The sequence below is a fragment of the Echeneis naucrates genome, chromosome 20 (assembly GCF_900963305.1).
Source record: "Echeneis naucrates chromosome 20, fEcheNa1.1, whole genome shotgun sequence".
Classification (NCBI taxonomy): Eukaryota; Metazoa; Chordata; class Actinopteri; order Carangiformes; family Echeneidae; genus Echeneis; species Echeneis naucrates.
In genome coordinates, this window is record NC_042530.1 from 7,637,215 (window position 1) to 7,655,252 (window position 18,038).

At 40.6% G+C, this 18,038-nt stretch overlaps 2 protein-coding genes across 8 annotated transcripts in view; one reads left to right on the plus strand and one right to left on the minus strand.

Moving 5' to 3' along the window:
• The first annotated feature begins 298 nt into the window (after nucleotides 1–298).
• The window catches only part of jph1a (junctophilin 1a), a 44,098-nt gene continuing 26,358 nt past the window's right edge, over nucleotides 299–18,038 (plus strand). Inside the window, exons 1-5 of one of the 4 annotated variants that reach the window (XM_029528853.1) lie at nucleotides 308–425; nucleotides 2,356–2,435; nucleotides 2,772–2,868; nucleotides 3,600–3,688; nucleotides 4,959–5,056. The gene's annotated coding sequence lies outside the window, so the exon portion shown is untranslated. Of the gene's footprint in view, nucleotides 426–2,355; nucleotides 2,436–2,462; nucleotides 2,606–2,687; nucleotides 2,869–3,599; nucleotides 3,689–4,958; nucleotides 5,057–18,038 lie in introns of those variants that run through there. The other 3 variants (XM_029528852.1, XM_029528854.1, XM_029528851.1) reach the window with 3 other exon arrangements.
• On the minus strand, nucleotides 12,957–17,245 carry gdap1 (ganglioside induced differentiation associated protein 1). 4 transcript variants are annotated; one of them, XM_029528856.1, is made up of 6 exons: nucleotides 17,081–17,245; nucleotides 16,290–16,482; nucleotides 15,702–15,872; nucleotides 15,152–15,246; nucleotides 14,419–14,533; nucleotides 12,957–14,346 (listed from the first exon to the last, which is right to left on the minus strand). In XM_029528856.1, the coding sequence occupies exons 1-6, from the start codon at nucleotides 17,243–17,245 to the stop codon at nucleotides 13,994–13,996; spliced, it is 1,092 nt and encodes a 363-aa protein (XP_029384716.1). In that variant the 3' UTR covers nucleotides 12,957–13,993. The 4 variants fall into 4 exon arrangements, with proteins under 4 accessions (XP_029384716.1, XP_029384715.1, XP_029384717.1 ...); XM_029528855.1 differs by having other exon boundaries at nucleotides 15,702–15,875; XM_029528857.1 differs by lacking the exon at nucleotides 15,702–15,872 and having other exon boundaries at nucleotides 17,081–17,128.

Below are 18,038 nucleotides of genomic sequence, written 5' to 3' on the forward strand. Positions count from 1 at the left end.
GTATCTATGTGTTCCCATATTTGTGTGCTCATGGGCAGGTTCAACAAATTCTACGTCATGAATTGGATTACTGGTTTTGTTATAGTATCCTTCCTTCTTTTTTCTTCTTCTGTTAAAGAAATAATAATAAAATAAGGTTCCTGATGTCAGGTCCCACTAGATGTAGATTATTTTGGAGTCCATTTTGGCTTGTCACTTCCTGTTTTATTTTGAAGCCATTGTCGCAGCCCTGTCTTCCTGTCATGCTTCCTGCCTGTGTGATTACCTGGCCCCGCCCTAATGTGTTTCACCTGTGTGTACTGGAGCTGTGTTCTCTGTCCGTGTCTGGACGTCTTGTTTTTTGAGTCAGTGTTTCAGCAGTTTTTCCAGAGGAGTCTTCTGTGTATTACCTATTTTTCTGAAAAACGACATTAAGATTTTTGCAGGTAAAAACACATTTTTGAAAATAATTACAAGACTGTGATTAGTTCTGCGGTGACATTCACATTTTTTGCTTACATTTGTCATGTGACTCTTTCCCATTGATCAATTTCTTGCTTCAAAAGTCTTTTCACAGTGTAAACCAAAAGTATATTAAGATGCATGATTCTGCTCAAAGCAGTTTATGAATGGGTTTTGGAACAAGTCCAATTTAAAAGCGAAAGTATTTATATTATGCAACTTCACTGTGTGGAAACTTTTTGGACATGTGAGGTTTTACTGCTTTTATTGCAGCAATAAATTAAAATCTCTGATCACTTGAAACAATTTGGAACGCTTTCACAGTGTGACCCTGGTGAACTTCACAGTATTATCTCTTCCTTAAATGAAACGAAGAAGGTAGAAGCAGGTTGTTGGTGGGGACATGGTTATATTTGTATGGTAATAATCCATTCACGTAGCCAGTATGCTTGACGGGAATGGAAATAAAATTATCCAGCACAATACACCATCCAACCCTAAATTCAAATAGTGGTTACCCACATTGTGGGCCAAATAAAGCCAAACACAAATTTAATTGCCTGACATACAATCCGGCCTTTACCTCATTTTACCCTTGCGATGTTCAGTTTTGCTCTTTCCTCAATGAGATGCAGATTCTCCTCCTCAGACAGAAATACTGTACAACTGTGCAGGTGTTCCCATTTGCTTATGTAGCATTTGAATCTCACCTCATTTAGTTCACAGCGAGGTTTATTTTTGCTTGTTTGGTTGGAGCCCCAGCCCGCCACTATGAGCACAAGCTGTGTCGCTCCAGTGTAGGTGAGCTCCAGGACATGGACTCTGTGGTGTCTGGCCACAGCGGTCACAGCCGATCTTGGGCTGAGTCTGGGTTGGTAACAGAGGCACAGGGCTGGGACAGGAAGTGGTCAAACACTGAGTCTGTTGACAGGACTGATCTTAGCAGTGTAAAGCGTGTGAGAACAGCATCACAGTGGACAATGCCTATTTTCCTGCTCCTCCTTTTGTCTGCTTTGACTCACAGAAATGTTTCATAAATACTCTTCCACATGAAGACACAGTTTCAGCACATTAATGAACTAGCACATATTCTGTCTTTGTCACCAGTCAGAACAACACCCACTTTTTGCTTCCTTGGCCCCTCTGTCCTCTATAAAGAGTTTGTTGGCTCAGTTTACAAACATTAAGCGTTTTGGGCATAAACTCAGCATTTATCAAATAAAAACATGAGCCGATTAATGCAAATTAAGTTACAGTTAATAAGGTTACTTAAGGTTAAGGTTAATGGCAGAGTTAGGAAAGTGAAGCAACTTGTTTATACCCTGTTTGGAGATCTAACCACACAATACTGATAATTGCTTATTGTGCTGAAAAGCATCTGACTCACATGACACAGAAATTTTGGTCTGACTATTGGAACAGCTATTTGACAAAACGTGTAGCAGCATGCCAAAGCATCAGCATCAAATGAGATGAAGCGGAGATCAATGGTTCACTTTATTGTGCATGTTCCTGTTTAGATGGATTGTTCACTCTCATGGCAACGATCATTTTCTAATATCTCATTTTCTCCACTTAAACTTTCCTTTAGGTACTCATTTTCTCTGGTCTACTCTAAAGTGAACATTTAAAAAGGATGATGGATGAGAGGGATGACAGAGTGTTTGTGTTTGGTCCCATCTGACCTTAATTCTGTGACTTTTCATGACAGGGCAGCATTGACTTGCACATTCCTATTTGAACATACACATCGCAGCATTACGCAGACTGAAATGTGTGTTACAGAAGGACAAAACAAATAGCTTCTCTCCCTTTTACTCGTAACAGCTGTGCTTGATTAACCACAGAAATCCCAGTGCGTTACATTTTCAAAATAACATTTGAAAGTGAGTTCAAATTTCCGTTGCTGTTTAGATCCAGTTGATGCTGCCAAATGTACCAGGACCCATACAGCTGTGTGGAAGAATGACACGTATGGCAGGCTTTTCAAAGAGGTCTGACTGAAACACAGTATTTACATCTTGTTGGTTTGGAGTGCAATTCCATATCAGTGCAAATGTTTGTTAGTACAGTGCTGCCATCCAGAAATGGAGCCCTCACACCAACCCTCCAAACGCATGAAGTCCCTGAAGCAGCCTTGTATTTTCTCACTTTCAATGCCATGGTAATAAAACAGGTGAAAACATAGCTAAAACTCAACTGGACACCTTGACAACTTTTTTTGAGTTTTTTTTTTTTTTTTCCAGAAGTGAATGGAAACACTGCAGCTCTCTCTTTCCAGGGCCGAAGTCAAGCCCACAGTTCATACTTGATCATTTATATTCTATCAGTTGAAACACGATGCGACCGCCGTGTCCTCCCATCGCCTGCTCGTCCGTTCCACGCCTCAATCTACTGCATCTGGTATCCCATGCTTCCCTCCGGCAGGTAAGAGTGAAGAGGAGACAGCTCAGCTGCACTGGAGGAATGTCAAATACACTATATGACGAATGGGGTGATTAATGTACTTTGTCATAACGCTGTGCTGTTAACTTATCTGGATAAGGTGTTTCTAATGTGACCATGATGCGTCTGGGGCTGCTATTTCTTCTCTTGCTTCCAACTTCTTTTTTCTTTTTCTTTTTTTTTTTCATAGAATATACGCTCAATTAAACTGAACTAAAAAACGCAGCCACAGGCTTGAAGTGGGTGTTCCTAATGGTTGGGAGTTCCAAGTGTGTCTTTTGAGTACAGCCAGCAGTATAATAGTGGTATTACCTTATGATGTGCTTATACCTAATAATAACCCAATAATGTAACTCCTGTGCATGACTGCAGCAAAATAAAACCAGGATCAGTTTGCATTAAGTTCAGATTTTTTATTTTTTTATTTTTTTATTTTTTAATATTCACAAAATGTTACATTAATAAAACTGTATTTATTGTAAACCTCTATTAAGAAAAAAGACAAGAACCCTTAACATGAAGGCAAACAGTCACGGCATATCTGGGAAGGGGTGAAGGTCAGGTCCAACTGATAGAAAACTCACATCCGATGCCAAATATCCATCGATATGTAGATGAGCACTTAGAAAAAAAAGAAAGTTTGGAAGGTAACTTTTGAGTTTATTTTGTCACCTTGATGTTAATCAGCTCATGTTTTTGTTTCCACTTGGCAGCTGCGGTAAAATACCTGCTGTGAACTTGCGACACCACCTGGTGCAAGATGCTTTCGAATTTAAACCAGTGGAGGACAATACAGCTGCAGGTAAGCAGCTCTACACAACAGCAGGAAGCAGCGGCCTCTGGAATCCCAATGTTACATCACAACAGCGAGCCTGTAAACACCTTTGGTGCAGTAATAGCCTGTCTATAGGACAGTTGGGATGGAGGGGGGAGGACAGTGACTCAATAAAGTTCAGAATTCTCACCTGCCTTTTGGAGCCGGGGATGTGCAAAATGAGAGGCAGGTGTGATGTTTGTCAGCATGTCACTTTCTCATTATGAATGAGAACGTGATGATGTCAGCTTGACAGCTCAAAGATACATGGCGTTCTGGGGCCTCAGTGAGACTCGGCTATAAACCGTATTTAAATGCATTTCAATTTCTGTGCTGGAAATCATAATAATCGGGCTGCAGTCCAGACCCAACCGCCATGTAATTTGGATCATAGACTGGCAAGCGAGAGCATTCCAATAACAGCTGCTACCACTAAAACCTGGCAATCTCATGTGAGCTCTTGCTCACTCGTGTTCCTTTTATCGAAGTCAATTAAAAAGGAAACTCATATCATCCATGAATTGACCATAAACCAAAGGCAACCAAGTGGCTAGTAAAATGCAACAATTTGCCATGAAAATGCCTTACAGGAAGCGTGTCACTGCAAAATCATTACTATCACTTCTCTTGCCCTCGTGCAAGCACAGTTAGCACTTCATTTCCTTGGCTGCAGTCTCAAGATTGAGATTTCCAAGGAATGGGGGGGGAGTCTCTCCACTTGGCTGGTGTTAATGGGTTCAGGCTACTCGGAGAAAACAGACCTCTAATCCTCCACGGATACGGTTGTGTCAATAAAACCCTCTGCCATTTAATACCTCTCTTTGTAACAGTGAAATACAGCTGAGATGCACTGCCAAACGAGAAACTTTAAAAGCCCATTTTATTAAATGTTGTGGCAGCATTTCTAGCCTTTTTTTTTTTTTTTTTTTAAGTCAAAAGAATTGAAACAGGCATCAAATAAACACAGGATTGTGTGGATGTCTTTGTTTCTTGTCAAAGGGATAGTACCATACAATTTTTCTCATCTCTTTACCACAAATGCATTTACTTTGCAAGCCGAGTGTTATAATTATAGAACTGAACTTGTGCCTAGGCCATTTCTTCCACTGAGCGGAGGGTTATTAAGTACACGGAGATGCAACTATGATTTTTTTTTTTTTTTTTTTTTTCCCCAATTTGATTTATGTCTCGCTTGTTCTTGGATGAAATTTGGTCATGCAGACACTCATTGTTTATTCGTTTGTTCTTTCAACAACAGCATGTCATTTTGGGAATGTCTGCTGGACTACAGAGGGGCCCTGCACAATGAGGGAGTAGTGAAGAGAAAGGCAGGCTTCCTGGGAAGCACTTGTGACTGTGAGTTGTACAGCAGTGTTTCGTTTCATTTTCAATGCTTTGTTTTTGTCCTCATATCACACTCCTGTCACCTTTGATCAGCTCCTGTCAGGCATCTACACAGTAGACAGATGACCTTTAGTCTTATTGGAGGTGGTGTATGGGAAAATTTCAGTGGCTCGGGGCCAAAGCCACCAAACATAATTAATGTTAATGACATACAGTAAAATAGTAGCTACCCAGGTTGCTCTCGAATGTTGTGTAGCTTAGCAGATTGTTCATTTTTAAACAAGTGTTTCTCATTATGCCTATTGTGCTTGGCAGGGAGACTGCAGAAATCTGCCAACGCAAAATCTGCTTTCCAATGCCTGCTTAGAATACCATATATAGCTTCACCTGTTATCTTGCTCAATTCTCAGAGATAATCTCCACATTCGGCATGTTTCTATGTCTTTGGGTTTTTATATGTGCATTATGGCTAATGACAAAGCGCTTTTTGCATATGCACTTAATTTATTTCTTATTTATTTGTAGAATTTCTTTTTGCTTTTCTGTGACTCCAGTGATGACCTTAAGTTGCACTCTGGAAGAAAAAGGATCCATGCATGGATTGCCAAGTAAAATTCTGAAGTAATGAATTATCAATGATAAAAAAAAAATATAAAAATAAAAAATAAAATAACTTAAAATTAGTCCTCTTGCAGGCAAGTCTGGTTTTCAAGTGGTCGGAGTGCATGCCATGTAAATGCAGTGAATCCACCTAGGGCCCTTTGCTGCATGTCAGTCTCTCTCTCCCTCTTTTATGTTGGCCCCTCTGCCAAATGCTAACTGAATTAAGGCATGAAAAGCCCCAAAATATAATAAAAGTTGTCATTTTATGAGCTTGAAGCCAGAAAAGCTTCATTAGCTCTGTATTTCAATTGTGCAGCCTGCTTTCATTGTGAGCTTGAAGTTGGGCTGGAAATGTATTCATCCTCAACGTTAGAAGCTCTGCTCCCTGTAAAGCCTTTCCTTTGTCTGGCAGCCATCTTGAAACTAGCATGTTGGTTTGTAACAGAGATGTGGAATTTGTGACACACTGATGAGAGTATTCCAGCTTTGACCTATCTCTGTAAGTGGAATGTCTCTTTGAAGATACGTGGACATTTTAAAGAACTGTACCACCAGTTCAAAGGTCACATACAAAATGACCGAAGATGTCGACAGCATCTGCTCACGTGAGCGGCACAACGTGAGCAGCCGAAATAAAGAATCAGGTCATTATACATACACACACACACACATCCTGTTTCCCTCCTCAAAGATGATTTCTTTGACTCTTCACATTGTCACAGATTTTTCCCCTCAGAAAAACATATTTGCCCCTAACAATAGTCAGATTGTATTGTTGTGATCATTCACTGCCTTTTTGAGGTCATGGAGATGCAGATGATTCAGCTGATTTTAATCATTTCAGTTTCTGAGCTAAGTTTTCCATGCTGCTCAATCTTGAATCCTTAAATTTGCACAATGTTTTAATAAGTTCTTTCTGATTAAGAAAGGCAACAATGTCATTCACATTCTATTATAACCAAAAGGAACAACTACAGAAGGGAGAAGTCATGCATGTGTAGATGTCATGATTACTTCTCCTCATGGTTTGGTGATTTAGGAGAATTTCCTCTTCTGCAGAGAAAAAAAAACAGTAATACTGTAACTATTTGTGTGTACATGTTGCACATTCAGGAATTGTGTATCAGGCTAGCGTTGTTGGATTTAAACAGCTTCACTACTCAGTTCACAATTATACTAGTCCAGATTTCATGTTTTCTCTCAACTGGATTGTGGTATAGCCTCTTTCTCAGAAAAAGGCTGTCTTAAAATTGAGAAAGATGACAAAAAGAAAAGAAATACAAAAACCTAAACACATGATTGCACCAGAATCCAATTGTCAGAATTGGCTTCACTGACACTGATGACTGCAGATTAGTGATGTTATCCAATGCTTGCATAAGAGGTCATCAACACATCTTGTTGTATCACAGAGGTGTGTTTAAAAAAAAAACAAAAAAAACAAGCTGTGCTCTTTAGAGGCCCTCTAATGAATTGTCATGGTGATCTGTACAGTATATGCTGTTGCGTGATCTCTCTGAAAAAGTCTAAAGCAAAAGGCATTCACAGATAGTTCAGTGTCCTGGATATCTCATAGGAAGTTGGAACATGTTGCCGATGTTTCCTCTGTCTGCCAGCAATAGAGAGAACACCTGTGGCTGTCATCTGTGCTTTTTCTTTATGTCCCAGTGCTACTACGAAACATGGGAAGAAGTTAGAAAGGTGCTGCTAACTCCCTACCTGTTGACCTTGTATACTCCATTTCATTGGAGAAACAAATTTTCTCTTTTTACTTGCCACCAAGTTGCTTTACAAGGACAGTACAATGTTCCTGGAGGTTCAGCGCTACCCTTTCACGCAGGGGCTTCAATCAAACAGAAGTGACAAGGCGAGGATTTCATGCCTCAGCAAGTGCAGCAGGTGATTGATTAAACCCAAAGCTCTGTGTGGTGTTTCATCCCCAGCCCAACTTTTTTTAATTAGACTTTTTGTCTGAACATGGGAAGTTAAAAAAATTCTAGCTGGAATTTAAAACTGTATCGCCGATCAGTAGAACAGGCAATGCCCTGCAGTTTCACCAGTTAAATAAAGAAAATCTGCAAGCAGCAAACCTGAGCTGCTTAATCAACAATGACAACAAATGTGGTGACTCATGGGCTGGCTCTCCACACAGCCTGGCCATGTGCACACCAGAATCGTGTGGAGCAATGCCAACTGGACCAGCTCATCCGATTCCCTATGAACATAGTAGCCTGTGGTTGTATGACTACACAGGAAATTAAAAAACAGACCCTTATTCCACAAATCACTGTATCTCAGCATGCACATTTGATAGGGTGTGTTTGAACTAGATCAAAGAAATGACACTTTCTCTAAACATTCCTTCAGTTTGATACTTTAGACTGTCTTGTTTTGTTTGACTGTAACTGGTCAGGGCTGAGTACGCTCGGTGTAAATAATGGTTTGGTGAGCCCCTTCTACCAAACCAAGAATCTGACAAACACTCTTATTTATAAAATGGCTCATGTTGCCCACTGCTACGCCTGCATTTGGAATCACCTGATCTGTGCGTGAACCTGGTGTCCTCATTGTGGGGTGAGGATTTCTGAAGTGCTGCTTCATTTAGATGGTGGAGCAAAGCTAGTTGAAAAGGAATTGCAAAAATCTCCATACTGCAGAAAAATGTATTCAGTCATGTCAGACAGATGCTGGCACCAAGTGATGACTGATTAATAAAGCTCCTTTAACTTTTCCATTCATAATAAACTTGGTGCATAATATGTAATCAGTATTTGATCATAGTGATAACATAACGTTGACTTAAATGATTGCATTTTTCTTGATTTACTCTGTCAGCGGCATTTTTATAGCTTTACCTTATTTTAGCAGATGACAACATTTTTGATTTCCTGCTTGGAAGGTCAGGCCTTATTGCCTAAAGGGGTCATGGGAGAGGAAGTTTTCACAACAGGAGAGGTGGGCTCACTATTTACGTTAGGATATCCGTCTATAGGCCCATGGCAGCATCCAGACCCCCTCATTTGGTTTGTTCACTGTGACATACACAGCAGGTGAAGCAACCTTTGCTGACCTCTGAACAAGACCAACCATCTTTAGAGTAAGAGTGACATTAATCAAACGGATGCAGGGACACAACAACATACACACTAAGACTCACTCCTTGCTTTTAGTCTGCAGTCTCCTTAGTCAGCCATCTTTAAAGCCACATCTCAAATCTACACACTTCTCATACCAAATCAGAGGAGCACAAAAAAGCAGAAAAAAAAAATCGTACTCCCTGCACATCATCCCCCCGCTGAGATCACTGTGGGCCATTTGCATTGAAATGGCTTACCTATTATACACAGAAAAATTATTAACACAATAAAAACCTGAGGGTGTGTTTGACTTGGCCACATCTGGCCAATTGAAGAGAGATTTATAATGCAGCAGGTCCACTCCAAAGAGCATTGGGTATCACCTCCCCTGTGCAGCCATGTTTATGTAGGCCAAGTTTAAATATTTGAGGAGCACATGTGGGGATGAATGGTGGCACAGGATTTCATCATAAAGCTGCGAAGGGTGAGTCAGCGGGGGGCCATTTTAACAGTAGTGTCAACATCATGAGATCCGCCTCTGTCGACTCAGCAAACAGTACGCTGCAGACACTCCAAAAGGCGGTGACGGCTGCTTTCTGGAAAGGCTCCGTGGTTTTCTGGGAACACCTTTGTTGGTGCCAATAGGCTCTGGACATCTTCCCTTTTTTGGTTCTGAGTTGTGTGTCCAAAGTAACCATAGAGGAAAAATAATGGAGGGAGATACGAGAGAGAGTTTAATGTCTGATGCAACAGCAAGTTTCATTGGAGAGTAATGACAGCACTGCAGAAACGGCAAACCAGCTGCTTCTCCATTCACTGAGATAGTTCGTCTTGCCATGGCATTCCTGTGTCTACAGTGTCATTATGTAATGTCACGATAGTCACAAGGAACAAATGAAGCTCCAACATCTTTTCCATTTGTCTTGACCAGTCGGTGAGAATAGATGCCTCCTATTGCTTCTGCAGATGTGATGAGAATGTGATCTGATGCATCACTCAAACATTGTTCCTCTTTCCTGAACGCTTCATTGTCCTCAGTTCCTCTGCTCATGGCGTTCCCTATCACTTCTTTCTCCAAAGCTCTTCCTAGCCATGTGGCTCATAGCCTCTGCATGCAAAAAGTGTCTGAAGTTTCCATGCTCCCACTCACTCAGTCACCAAGGCAAGAGCCACATCAGGTGGTGTTATGCTATCGGCTACTGGCTGTGTGGGTTTGTGTTTACCCAGCCTGCCTGTCTGTGGACAACTAGCTCAGCTCACACATCATCACGCTACTGTCCACCTGTCACATTCACTGCAAACAGATTTTCAGCACAGCAGGAGATCCGTCCTCAAAATTATTACTCTACCCAGAACCGAGGTTATGTGGCTCATTTAGTAAAGTTCAGGACTGGAATAGTCCCATTCACAGATGCTGCCCTGGAATCACAGCATCTGCTCAGCTTGCGGCACTCTATCTTATCACAATAATTTTAATTAATTCTCATAGGTGTCCATTTTTGCTTATGGCCCCCCCCCTCTCAGTTGCATCACTGGGCATATTTCTATCCATTCAAAGAGACACCTGCACTAACCAACGCATGCCCTCTGACGTAGATGCTCCCCAATGGGGAAAACAGAAAACAACAGTGTGAACAGGAAAGGTAGTTAAATAGAGCAGAAGAGGGAGAGTCATTGATTTTGTTTATTTGAATATCAGCAAAGAGACTGCGTAAGGTTCTGTTAGTGGTCTGACCCAACGCCAGTCACCCTCTCTAACATACACCAGGGGGGTTTAAAGACGCTTTAAATGGGAATATAAATAATCCACCAGTTGGACTACATAGTATGGTACAACAGACACTTTGATACAGAGGTGACTCAACTCTAAAGCCACATCACCAAGGAGTCAGGCACTGCAAGGTCCCACTGTTCACACAGTCCCATTTACTACAGAACCCTTCACACTCCTTTAAATCTGGTTTCGAAAGACGTACACAGATAGAGGCAGTCAAGCTTTGAGGTGAATGCAAGTACCTGGAAGATACCAAACTCTGGTCCACCTTGTTGCCCAAGTCCATACTTCAACCCCCTGTGCATGTAAAATCAGAGCATTAAAGCCGTCAACATGCTTTACTCGAGAAGAAATAAAGCTTCTCTGTCTGATTACATGGTTTTAGTGATCTCACATTAACATGCTTGACCCAGGTGCCAAGTCTTTGATCCAAGTCCTGCACATACAGATGACACAATTCAGTCTTTCATAAACCTTCTATTGGAAGGAGAATTCAAATGAACAATAGCCAATGATCAATGAGGAAACTTTATTGTTTGTATAAGATGTCTCACAGTGATGGAATTGGCATGATTGGTACGGTCTGTGATCCAGTGAGCGTCGATCATAAATATTAGAAGCATGTCCTTTAAACTTTAAGCTCATTCATCAAAGCTGTCTGCAGCTCGTATATTTTCGTGTGCCTGGCCTTGGTATAGAGGACTGTTTAATGATACAGTAATATTCTGACTGCTTATTCGAATCATATTGACTCTGCAACAAAGAAAAGAAATCACTATTGTTTTGTAGGCTGAGTGAGGACAACTCGGTCCAATAATTGCGAACCACCTGTTGGACTTTAAACAACCGACTATCAAAATGTCAGGATGAATCAAGTTAACAATATCTGACCACGTCCAGCTCCAGGAGGAGGTTTATTTTGTTAGCTGGCTGAATTGGTTTTTGGCTATAGAGCTCTTTCTAATATATATGATTGTGTGTTGTAAAGAGAAGTAGTTTTCTGAAAAAACAAGTAATTTGAAACATACAGAAGGTTGGGCAGCATCTGCCCCTTCCTTATTGGGTGAGTGTTGTTCTCCAAATTATTTAGTGTTTGTTTAAGGAAATGCTGCCCTCTAGTGACAACAGGTATTCATGTTTCACTTCTTTACACAGGAAAACACACACGGAAACATTTTAATGGTACAAGATGAATTAATCCTATTTTCCATACCCAGCACTTTAATGAGAGCGCCATGCTGATGTGGCGTTGGGTCTCCCTTTGCTTTCAAAAGAGCTCAAATTCTTCATAGCCTGGATTCTGCAAGATGTTGCTGCATGCCTCAGCAGAAATCCAGATTGACATCTTCATCTTTTGTTTTGCCACTGCAGCCTCAGACTTTTGTTCCTGGTCAATACAAGTAGAACCTGAGAAGGCACATCCTCAGATTCAGATGCCTTTCTGTTCACCATAGTTGTAAAGAGTTATTTGATTATTATTATGTGAGCTCCTGTAGCCTGACGTCACACCAACAATGCATTTCTGTCTCTGGAGTTGTCCTTTACCAGGTCTTCTTCCTTTCATCCTATCTGGCAACAACCTTCATGCCATGGTCAAAGTTCGCAAAATCACATATTTTGTCCATTAAGATATTTGAAGGTCCTGATCTGTCTGTGTGACTTCATGAATTACATGCCCTCACCTGATTGGCTGATTGGATATTCACATTTCAAAGCAATCCCCTTATATTTCCACCTTTTGTCACTCAAAGTACTAAAGTATTTCTCTTCAGATGTTACGCCCTCAATCCCCTTTAAGAGTGTTCAGTTAATGCTTTGTGGAAACATAAGCCAAAGATATGAACTAATCTCATCCTGTTCACAACCTTTGGTTTAATATAAAGCAATATGTTATGACTTTGACCCCCCCCCTCTCTCTCTCTTAACATTCCATCTGTGTGACATAACCTTTTAGCAAAAATTATGTAATTTTGGTTGCCATTTGCAAGCTTTTGAATTTCCAGAGCTAGCTCACTCCTATGAGCTCACAGTTGTTTGACAGCTACTCTAGCATGTGGCTCTAACACGTGTGAGCTACACTATACCCACTGAAAACAAAGGCCAGTCTTTGTTGGAGGGTTTAGCATGTGTCTATTTTAAAAGAGGCCATGTTCACGTGAGGCGGGGTTTAAATCAAAGCTGAGCATATGTTAAATGTCAGTGTCAAACACGAAGGTTTTGACTGGGCAAAGAAAATACTCTAGATGTTGATTTGCATTCAGCCTCCAGGAAACGTGATTAACAGTCGTTAAATGTTTAGATGAGGAATTTTAAACTGTTTAAAACAAGTATGATATATGATGGTGTATTAAATTATGCTGAGTCATGAATTTTTAATGCCATTCTCAATCATACTTAATTGACAGGAAACAGTGGAAAGTGTTTGGAATCAGTTTAATCTCAGACAGATGTTGCACATGATGGTCTGGAGGACATTGTAAATAAGATTGGAAAAACAGTTCAACTGTTGTTACACGGATGAATATTTCAAGCGATTCTGCGTCAGTAATATAGCACAAGTCCAAGTGTGATGACAGGAGCTCCTACAGAGTTGTGGTCGTTTGTAGACCAAACAATTTTTCATACAGTACGCTGTGCAGACATGATCACAAAAAGCATGTGCCGGGCAAATTCCATCATACACATATGGACTGCAGTGAGCAGACAAATGAGAAAGCAGATGATTGAAGGTTTTATCGTCATATTAATGATTTAGGTGCATATAAAGATGTCTGTAATGGTGTTTTTGCATCTTTTGGCCCATTTACCATAAAACATATGGGCCTTAACTTTGTATCGACAATTTTATTTTCGTAATACATAAATGAACTGATCGCTTCTTCATGGCAGCCATTGCATTGTGTTACTTTCAGTAAAATATGAACATTTGTACTGCTTTACTTTGCCAGTCCACATTTTTTCTTTAGATTCTCTTGCTTGTCAGGGAGGACTGGCACATTTAGATGATATTACAGTCACTCTGAAAGCAAACTTCATCTGGAAGGCAGCCAGACCTTCCTTGGCTTCTGACCAAAGTCAAAAGCCAAGGACCAAATTTGAATTATTTATTTGCAGCCACTAATGTTTCCATACATTCATGGCTTTCACCACTGTCTCTGTAATGCTACTAAACCGCGCCAGATGTGACACATGATATATAATCAATGCAAAACAAAATATTCAAAAACAGTAGCATGGCTCTTAAGTCAACACTGCAGCAGTCACATAATGTGAATGATTAAACGGGCAGATTCGCTGTGATCCATTTAACTAAAATCTGTGTCTTACAATTAAATACAGCTGACTTCTGCTAATTAATAGTATTCTTATTGTATGCGGTTTAACTTTTTAAAATGATTTAAATTTCTCTTTTTAATGTATGCCACCTTTCTCATGCTTTTTCTGTTTCGTTGCCTCTGAACTCATCGGTTCACTCCCAAAGCACCTTCACATTTCTCAGCTAAAGAGAGTGAGCCTCTTTTTCATGTAAAGAAAAGCAAAGTATGTAACTCCTCCTAAAATGCTGATCAGCAGTGTGCTGCCGAAAATCACCGGTGCATTCTTCCTGGCCACACGAAAGGCCACAGGCAGAACAGCAGAAATCAGGATGTTGTTCACATGACCCAGAACCCTTCTGAAGGCCGGACGCTGCACCACACGCTCATAGTATGTTTCCAGGTTGACACGGTTACCATTGCCCCAGTAGCGACGGGAGAGGCCGAGGAACTTGAGGCGGTGTAAAGTTACTGCCAGAGAGACGTCGGCCATGCTGAAGAACTCACCACACAGCCAGGACTGGCTGCCTTCTTCTGCAGGCAAGAGTTATGTTAACACAACGTGTCTCTGTTCTTAGTGACTAAGTAACATTAGATTGTCTTTACCTGGCGTTTCTTCAACCCTCCTCTGAAGCTCCGTCTCTACCTGGTCCATCACACTCTCGAGTTCATCCAGAAGCTTCTTCAGGTACTTCACGTTATCATGGTCAAACAACTTAGACTGCAGAAATATTTTCAGATTTTTTTTACAGTGAGAAAAGGGAGAATTAAGAGAAGCAGTGACACTAAACAAGCTTAGAAAGGCTAAGCAAGGTTGAAAGGCTCTCAGGAAGCTCTGATCTCCTGTTCCTCAGTCCATATTTTATAAAAACTACATGTATCAGATTTTACTCCGTCTGTGTCTGATTTAAAGTGCTTAAGAGTTTAACTGAGTTTATTTTCCATCATGAATCACCTTCAGTCTCATGAAGTTAAGTGAAATTAAAACAGAAAAACCAACAAGCATAATTAAAATGGACATTTTTGAATTACAGATGGGGATATTATTACATTTAGTTTTAGCTTTTGCTCAAGCTAGCTGCTGCTATATCAGCAGGTATCTAACACTAAACACTTTTTGGCTGTCTTGTATTGAGTTCAACAGAGAACACAAAATGTGACACTGAATTGAGTTGGCTTTGACTTTAACTCTCATAGTTATGATTATGTTTTTAAATGAAAGAAACAGAAGTTTCCCGTCTTAAACATTTACTTTTTATGAAATGACCTTTTAGAACAGAAACTATTAAATAATAAACAAACCCAACCATTCCCATCCATTGACTTAAAAAAAACGTACTTTTAAGCGTCTTTGTTTTGCTATATAAGCATCTTTGAGCTCTGGGTTCTGCTCTGCCAGTTTTTTCAGCTCCGACTGTGTGTTTCCAATCTGTGCTGTAACACAACAGGAATCATGTTAGATATGAGGAGCACTGTGGTAGATTATAAAACATTACTGTTTAAATCACTGACACATAATCAGAATCAGACGTTTTCATTTAAACTACGAGATGGCCTTACTCATCTAAGCAAAGTTCTACAGCCATGACAATAACTTTGTTGCTCCCCCTTTGCTTATTTCTACCACAGATTTAAGAAGGCAGAAGAAGCGGTTAGGGGAAGGTGCAGCAGGATGAGTGCAGTGTGAGCATACCACAGAAAAATCTGCACAGCCTCAATGATGCTATCCTGGCATGAAGAGCGCACGCCTAAAAATGTCCGACTACTTTCTTATTCAATAAAAGAAGCAGCTATCAAAAGCAGGACCACGGATATGTTTACTGTACACAAGAGTTTAAGCTGTACATTACTATATTACTCTGTACGCACTGAGTATCTGTGTTTCTTACTTCGTATGCATGTGGCTGCATATGCTGGTATGTGGGAGTCCACTGTGATCTCAGGGTGGAGGATGGAGCCATGGGTGTAGGCATCCATCTGTAATGAGTCCAGGAGCTCTCTGTAGTGGGATACTCTGTGATAGTATGTACTGCCCTCTTCAGGAACCAGCTTGGGAGTGCCTTCTGGAAGTAAGGAGTGAGCAATGGGATCAGTTGTGAGGCAATCAAAATGACTTTGATTTCCTCACAGGATGGCACAAGGTGGTTTAAGGGAGGATATACAAGCTTCAGCAGTAAGAGAAGGAAAATGTGCGTGTTTTATTTTTAATTTGAGCATTTAAACAGGTTGTCATTTTCTTAAACAAATCCATGCTTACCAGATTTTCTCTGCTTTGAAGTGACTTGATGAGGCGCTTAGAACAATGCTATCATGGATCGTTACAAACCAAGAACAAATGAAAGCATGACTGAAAAATTAACAGATTACAAATTAAAACAAATAAAAACTAAATGACTGATAATAAGCTCACCAAGCAAAGAGAAATAATAAAATACTGTATGAAAACTTCAGTTCATGAGGCAGCAAAAGAGTCTCACCATCATTGAAGCTGTTCTCGAGGTAGTCCATGATCTGTGTTGGGTCACAGATGACGTTGTCATTGTGGACTAAGACCGGCACTTCACCGGTCGGATTCAAGCGCATAAACCAGGGCTCGTTGTGTTCACTGAGCGGTAGGCTGACATCATACTCCTCACAGTGTAAACCCTTCTCTGCTATGGCCAGACGCACCTGCAAAGCATCAACTCTGATGTGGCTGTGTTGTACTTTTAAATCGAAGTTCTTGCATTGCATTACAATCGAATGTATTGTCACCTCTTCATCAAAGCTAACACTAACCATAACCTATTTCTGCATTTCGTAGCAGAGTGATGAAGTAATCAGGATTAAGTATCAACCAGCAATTCAAACAATCCTGTAAACCTCTTTTCTTCTTCATTTAACAAAGTAAATGCCACATATGGATACTGGTGAAGAATCATCAGAGGCTCTTGTTAAACCTTGCTATAAATTAAATATTTAAAGGGAAACATCCAAATAAATAGAAAGTATGCTTCGTTGCAAAAACAAGGATTTGACCAACAGAAGTAAGAGCAGTGTCCACAGTGGAGTCCCGATAAGTATGATAACACCACACGGATTTTTCTAGATATGCACCTGAGGGAAATGTGCTGATGCAGTGTGGTGGTTTGTGTGGTGATAATGTGTTTTGTGTGGACGTTGTGTGTGTTTGTGTGTTTGTCAGCTGAGCAGCCGCAGCAACGTCTCTAATTAGAGCTGTGATGGGGAGCTGTCCACCGGACTGTGGTGCTGAATCCACGGCACTCACCTTCTGAGAGTTGAAAGACTGCGTCCAGTGATAAAGCGTTATTTTAGAGTCGGCCTGTGTCACTGGACCGCTTTGCTGCTCTGCATCTTCCTCTTCTGCTGGCACCGATTCTATCAGAGCAGTTTTCTCATCTTGGGAACAGCCAGAGATGTTTTCCGACGCCATTTTATTTGTTAGTATTTTAGGGGACAAGTGAGGGCAGGAAGTACGTCACAGGGCGACAAGTTACACCCCCTGCAGGCACGGAGTGTAATTTTAATCTATTTAATTTCATTTTTTTTAGAGATTCGAAGGAACTATTTCAATAATAAAGAAAAAGCCCACACATTTCTTTTGTGGCGTATTGTAATTGAGTGTCATCATTTATATTTTGTCTCAGTGACGTAGTATTTCAAACTTCTTGTTTTTCTCAGTTTCCTAATTTTGCTCTTTGGTGTTTTCATTGTTGATGACTGCAGTATTGGGCTTCTCAGCCTGCAGTTGCAATACAATGCAATACAATGCAATACAATGCAATACAAACTGTTTTGTGATTACACTTAATCGCGCCTTTACCTTGCAGTCAGTACATTTTTCCAGCAGAGGTCGCTATTAGAACTTTATTTACAGTGCAGAATACTGTTAGTATACAAAACATTTCACTTAATGCCAATACTATCTGAAAGAAGCCCGTTGAACCAAAAGAGCGTCTGTCTTGCTTCCTTCACTATCTTGGGGAGACATCTGGAGAGAGAGTGACCCACTGGCTAAGTTAAGTCCGGCGTTGACTGAAGTTTAAATTACTTTTTACACTCAGTCAAAACAAAAAGTTACTGGCGTTGACAAATGGCATTAATTATATATGAAAAAAAAAAGATCAGGCCTGAGGCGAACAGTCGAAACTACTGATGCAACAGAAACGAGGTAGGTGTCCCCTAAAAGCAGCCTGTTGGTGTGTGTGTGTGTGTGTGTGTGTGTG

Coding starts and splice junctions, on each gene's coding strand:
- gdap1 (XM_029528855.1), bottom strand. CDS start 17,245: ATGGCGTCGGAAAACATCTCTGGCTGTTCCCAAGATGAGAAAACTGCT. Junction 14,534..15,151: donor CAAAACAAAGACGCTTAAAA/GTACGTTTTTTT, acceptor ATATTTCTGCAG/TCTAAGTTGTTTGACCATGA. Junction 14,347..14,418: donor GAGGGTTGAAGAAACGCCAG/GTAAAGACAATC, acceptor TCTTGCCTGCAG/AAGAAGGCAGCCAGTCCTGG.